This window comes from Sitophilus oryzae, unplaced genomic scaffold (genome assembly GCF_002938485.1).
Source record: "Sitophilus oryzae breed Bouriz unplaced genomic scaffold, Soryzae_2.0 scaffold_937_pilon_pilon, whole genome shotgun sequence".
Classification (NCBI taxonomy): Eukaryota; Metazoa; Arthropoda; class Insecta; order Coleoptera; family Curculionidae; genus Sitophilus; species Sitophilus oryzae.
In genome coordinates, this window is record NW_022147569.1 from 2,316,513 (window position 1) to 2,323,381 (window position 6,869).

Sequence of the window (6,869 nt, forward strand, 5' to 3'; positions counted from 1 at the left end):
AGAGTACGTGTTACATACACTATTTTGTCATACGCTTTTTACAGTTTTTTAGAACCGCATATTTGCAAATTTTCCATATTTGAAATTATAATGTTTGAAAAAGTTGGCTTATAAATTCATATCTTAGTAACGAGTTTTGTTTATTTCATCGCATTTTGACATGTCATTCGAAATTTGTCACAAAATCCCACACAAATTCATCAACAATTTTAAAATGTTCCAAAATCCCGAACATATGTGCTAATAAGGCCAAAGAAATCGTGTTGGATTTACTTCCTGTGAAGTCTCGTGCCATTTACCAGAAAGAATATGATGTTTTTAATGAATGGAAAGACAAAAAATGGCGTATTCGTTGTAAATGAAGATGTATTGCTAAAAATTATTTCCACGAAAAGTAAGTACCTAGGTACTTACTTTAAAACAAATAACTTAGCTTTTTGATATTGTTAGTATTTAATAATTTAATTATAAATATATGTATAATTTTATGTGATTTTGTGACAAATTTCGAATGACAAAATAAAACAACCAAATAACGAATTTAGACATTTTAGTCCATAAAGGTTGCCATGACGACCTTTACGGCCTAGGCCGAAAAAGAAACATTTTACGGACTGAAATGAGTCCGTAAAATAGCTGTTTTTGGGAGCGTATGACAAAAACACATTTAGTTTAAAATATTCAAGTATTTACATTTATACATTTATGTTCAATTTTACTTAACAATAATCTTAACCTATTGCAATAAATTCAACAACAAACTTATACACCTAGGTGCAAAAAGCAGTGTATAATAATAATCCCCCAACTTTTGTAAATTAATCTATATATCTATATATATATATATATATATATATATATATATATATATATATATATATATATATATATATATATATATATATATATATATATATATAAAATGAAAATTGAATATCGACCGTACTGTTTTAAAGGTTGTTTTGGATTATTTTTCAGGTTGGCGGTCAGTGACTCAAAAACTTATTTGTTTATGTCTCAATATTTCGTAAAATCTTTATTTACTTCATCAGGAGATATACTACAAAGTCAAAAATTCTAACATAAGAAAGGATCAATTAAAATACACAAAATTATACTTACAAAACTAAAAGTCAGTCGTATCTTACAATATACACATTCATTACACCAATAATATACTTTCAGTTATAAAAATTTGACGGACAAAACAGACCTACACTGCATGGTGTTTAAGTTACAATGAAACTAACAAAAAAAAAAACATCAACAATTAGACAAAACTAACAAACACTAAAACAGTAAAAGGAATACTTTTAGAGACGGTCTTGGTTATATTCGAATAATAAATATTTAAATTTGACTTGACTTATTACAAAGATTCATGAACCTTTTTGTTTATATATAGTTAAGAGGAAAAAGTGTTGGGGTTATGAATCAGGTTTGTGTTATAAATCAGTTTTTTCAAAATATTCCTCGGATAACCATTATTTTTAAAGATGTTAAATAGCTTATTTAAATTGTTTTGTATTAAACTTTTGTGTGATATATAACTCACTCTGTTTTTTTATGGCTCTTATAGTATTGTATTTTTGTGATGTAGGATGGTTGGAAAAGAAGTTAAGGTATCTACCCGGTTTTACAGTAGGTTTCTGGTACCAATCTAGTATGATTTCCCCATCGTCCTGTCTTATTAATCTTGTGTCTAAGAATGGAACGCTATTCTCTTTTTCACATTCGACCGTAAACTGAATTTCCTTTTCTCATTAAATGAGTTAAAAAATTTTCACTGTTAATTCGATGGAATCTTTGGGACTGCAGCAATAATGTCATCGACATACCTGTACAAAAAAGTAAATTTGAATGGAAATTTAGTTAGCACCTTGTGTGTGTTCTGTGTTGGGTCCACAGAAGATTGGAGTCATGATACATGACCAAAACATGACTACCCGTAGACACTCAGTGTTTCTGCCTTCCGGCTTCATCAATACGGGAGGAATCAGCAACGATGAACTAGCGATCCTGAAAAAAGAAAGAAAAGGAGAAGCAAACGAGGCACAAAGGCGCCATTTGCAGCTGGTCCGGCAGTAGCTTACAATTTGAAGCGTTACCACCGAAAAAACCGCCGCGGAGGCGTTCCAACACACCTCGCCGCTATCACCCTGGCCCAGAGAAAACAATAAACAAAGGATTATCGTGGAAACTATAAAAAAACGAAGAAAGAATTTATTGGGCAAGTCCACAGAAAGATTAGTCATGATACATGACCAAAACATGACTACCCGTAGACACTCAGTGTTTCTGCCTTCCGGCTTCATCAATACGGGGGAATCAGCAACGATGATTTTCATCGTTGTTTCCACGATAATCCTTTGTTTATATATATATATATATATATATATATATATATATATATATATATATATATATATATATATATATATATATATATATATATATATATATATATATATATATATATAATAAGTAATGAAGTGTACAAATCTTTTGTAATAAGTCAAGTCAAATTTAAATATTTATTATTCGAATATAACCAAGACCGTCTCTAAAAGTATTCCTTTTATATTATAATTGTTTGAATAATATTTGAAAAGATATAATTCGATTTTAAACAGGTTTTAAGATAGAGTTTCTTAAATATAATTCTTGTATACTAAGGTACATAACTGCTGTACCAATAGGTACTGGATAATTTCTAACAAGAAATAAATCTTATTTTTTTGGGTATTTGAATTGTTTCATTGGTTGATCCAGTTTCTCAAAATATTTAAGAGCTATACTAATTTTAGTTTCCATTCAATTAATACACTTGTACAAATTTTCTTATTTCAGTTTGTACTATCCTTTGTAAAGTATCAGCATATTTTTGAAATAAGTGGCGCCCTTTGGTATGCAGTGTAAGGTATAGGTGGGTATCATTTTTTAGTCAAGTGCAGAAGCAAAAGCTTGTTCCCACCGCCTCCGATATAAGAGTAGCCGTTCGCAACATTTTGACTTAAATTCTCAATAAAAGGAAAGTTTTTTGTCACAGTATGTTTGTTAAATATATAATAAAAGTAGTATATTTAATTAAATATTTGTATATCCAATTCCGTCCAATTCTGTAATTTTAAAATAATAAATCATGTTGTAATGTTTGGCTTTAATTTTATTTAATAATTGTATAAATTATACCGTTAAACCTTATTTTTTACACATCACAACGATACTTGTTATTAGTATTGTTGAATTTATGTCAAAAATAAGATTTAATTATTTAATGGCAGAGTCTTTCTTTTTCTAGGTATATTCTTTGAAGTTAACTCTTAACATAATTAAAAAAAAATAATTTTTAGATATTTAGTAGATTGTAAATATAAAATGAGTTTTAGTAAAGATGAACTTGTTGATATGATAATTGTGTTGGGCGAAAGCGAAAAAAATTGTTTAGTAGCAAGTAAGCTGTATACTTGTCGGTATCCCGAAAGAAGGCATCCTGACGAGGTTAGTTTTAAAAGACTTTTTGAAAGATGACTGATACTGGAAGCGTGTTCTATAAAAAAAGAACGAACAAAGCATGTCACCAACGAAGAAAATCAGTTAAATGTACTTTTATCTGTAGAGGAAAATCCAAATTCGTCTCAAAAAGACATCAGCGCAGCAACTGGCCTAAATGAAAGGACGGTTCGGGGCGAATATTAAAAAAAAATCGTTACCATCCTTACCATTACCAACGTCATCAGAGCCTAACAGAAAACGATTTTCAAAATAGAACGGAATTTTGTAATTGGGCAAGATTTAAAGTATAAGAAAGTGCTAATTTCTTTATGGAAGTTTTCTTTACCGATGAGGCCACATTTCACAAAACTGGTTGCGTAAATAAGCATACTTTTCATTATTATGCTACTGAAAAAAAATCCACGACTAATTACTAAGGACCGACCGATATCTCGGTCGCAGTGTCGGTTACACCCAAGTAGTACGAAATATTGGCTGCTGATTATTTCTATACTGGCACAATATTTATTTATTTTCGTTGGCATATCAATGTTGTGCCAATGATGGTTTGATATTGTATTTTATTCAGTGCATCTAATCTTGGTAAACAATATTGTACCCATATTAGTTTCTTAGTTTTCGCCAATATTGAAAATAATCAATGTCGGCCCATGATTGGCATTAACAATATTTTATTGTGACATTGGCCCAATATGCCTTTTATATTGATGTTTTGGATATTGGCATTTACTAAACTAAATTGGAACAATATTGACATGCATTCTGTTTACTATAAAATCGATACCTATAGTAGATATCGATACCTGGGTTGATACTTTGACATGTGGCTTGCATCCCTACTATCTCATGATTTTCATGAAAGTGTGCTTTTAAAATTCTTGCTCGATTTGTAAAGCGTCTAGAGTCTATCACGGAATTCACTTTGGTTTTCACATTGTGCGCATGTCTTAAAATTTCACGCGAACATTAATTTGTGATTGTGTACTTAATTTAAGTAAATGCCAATTTTTTTTGCGGTATTGTTGCTATTAGTCGAAACGATGACATTTGACATTGAAATTCGAATTTTGACTAATAGGAACAATTCCGCGAGAAAAAATCGCATTTCACGGGCATAAGGACTTAACTTGAGCCTGATTGGTCGGCACCAGATGTGCTGCCGTTTTGGTATAATTGTACTGAACTCGGTATAAAATAAAAGCGTTCATTACGTAAATACTACATTTATTTTTTTTTTTTGAGTGCAATAAAATAATGTTATTTATAAAGAATAATATAACCGCCCCCTCCGCCTCTTCTGCTTTTTATTCTAGCGAGAAAGTACTTGAAAATTATTTGATTTAGTACATTTTGGATACAATTTGCAGTACATTTTTAGTTATTGCAACAACTACGGAACTATGACAGCACTCCAGCCTACAGCACTGACGACTGGCGAGTTGACATGACATAAAAAGCTGTTGCTGTGACAGTGACATATATTTCGTTTGTTAGCAAATTGTGATTTTTGTGTTTTTATCGTGAACAAATCAAAGTAACTACTGTTGATGTTAGTTGAGTAAGTATGTTGAATAAACATATTTCAATGCTTAACAATTAACACGTACAATACAAAAAATATGTGCTATAGCTATAAGCTGTATTGTTTGCAGGTTCACTGGTACCTAGGTTTACAACCACAGAAAATTTTACTGAATCCAGCTTGAAGGATATTTCTTTAGCAAAAGTAAGTAGGTACCTAATATATTTTTTTTTTCTGTAACACACAATAGTATAATGTGTAATGTGTAATCGAGAGTATAATTTATTAGATTCTTAGGGCGCTTTGTTAATAAATATTTTTAGATTCGGTTTTGCTACTTAAGTAAATAAACAGACATTTTTTAGGTAAAAGTCGGGAAAATAATTCGGTGTTACGCTCTGACTGGACTGCAAAAACACACCTTGCCATGTACTTTAATGATGAGTTTTCCAAAAAGTGTGTAATTGCACCAATGCAAGGTATCTTGAACTAAAAGGGATATCACTTAGATTGACGCTTAATGAGGTCAAACAGTCAGGTTTTTTGGTATCGTTTGTTTAATGTCTTGTTTAAAATATCCCAGAATCAGAATGTACTGGGCAAAAACCACAAGGGTGGCAGCTATTGCAGATGTTATGACAAGAAATAGTTTTTTTTTCTGTAAGAAGTAACTTAAAAGTTGTAGTAGATAGTAGTATTTCACAAGAAGAACGGAAAACGGATAAATCTTGGAAAGTACGTTCTGTTTTAGAAAAAGTCAAGCAGGGATGTTTACAGTTACCAAGGGAAAAAGTAATAGCCGTTGATGAACAGATGATACCATTTACAGGAACCTGTCAAATGAAGCAGTTCGTTAGAGGAAAGCCAAATCCAGAGGGTTTAAAAAATTTTGTTGCTGCTGCTCCTGATGGACTTGTAGTCGATTTTGAATTGTATCAAGGGAAAAATACTTTTCCAGATGAAACAGTTAAAAGCCTTGGTGTTGGACCTTCTGCAGTCGTTCGCCTTACAAGGACACTATTTCCTGGAACTCATGTGTACTGCGATAGATATTTCACAACAACACCACTACTCGAATATCTGCATCAACAAGAATTGAATTGTACGGGAACGACCATGAAATCTCGTATCCCGGCAGCAGTACATTTAACTTCCGACAAAATCATGGCTAAAATAAGTCGAGGTAGTTCGGAACAAATAGTAAGACAATATGGCAAAGTATTGGTTGTACAATGGTACGATTTAAAATCTGTACTTTTAGCATCTACTGGCCTAGGAATGGAACCCACTGATGAGTGTAAAAGGTGGTCCAAGAAAGACTCAAAATACATTCAGGTTTCAAGACCTTACATCGTTGCTAAATATAATGATTGTATGGGAGGAATTGACCTGATAGATAGAATGATAAGCTATTACCGAATTCAGGCCAGATCAAAAAAATGGACTGTTGAGAGTAATCCTACATTTATTTGATTTATCCATGGCAAATTCATGAATTTTAAAACAAATGGATAAAAAAGTGTTTCAAACTTCTCCGCGAAAAATTAAACAGTTTTTGGATTTTAAGATCGAGATAGCCACTGATCTCTTGACAAATGAATGCAGCACCTACCAAGATAACATGCGAGGTATAGGAACCAGAAGGAATCCTGAAGGTAATGTTATTATGGACTCACCATCAGCGCCAAAAAAAAACTAAAACAACATTTTCCAGAAATTGCCTCAGGTTTGAAGAACTCGGTAAGATGCAAACATCAAAATTGTGCTCAGACATTTAAGTTTCATAAAAAATCGTTTAGTTTATATTTAAGTTTCCTAACATTACGTTTTT

At 31.6% G+C, this 6,869-nt stretch overlaps 1 protein-coding gene across 1 annotated transcript; it reads left to right on the plus strand.

Moving 5' to 3' along the window:
• The first annotated feature begins 3,378 nt into the window (after window positions 1-3,378).
• On the plus strand, window positions 3,379-6,511 carry LOC115890932 (piggyBac transposable element-derived protein 3-like). The gene is made up of 2 exons (XM_030911297.1): window positions 3,379-3,454; window positions 5,790-6,511. The coding sequence occupies exons 1-2, from the start codon at window positions 3,379-3,381 to the stop codon at window positions 6,509-6,511; spliced, it is 798 nt and encodes a 265-aa protein (XP_030767157.1).
• The last annotated feature ends 358 nt before the right edge of the window (window positions 6,512-6,869 follow it).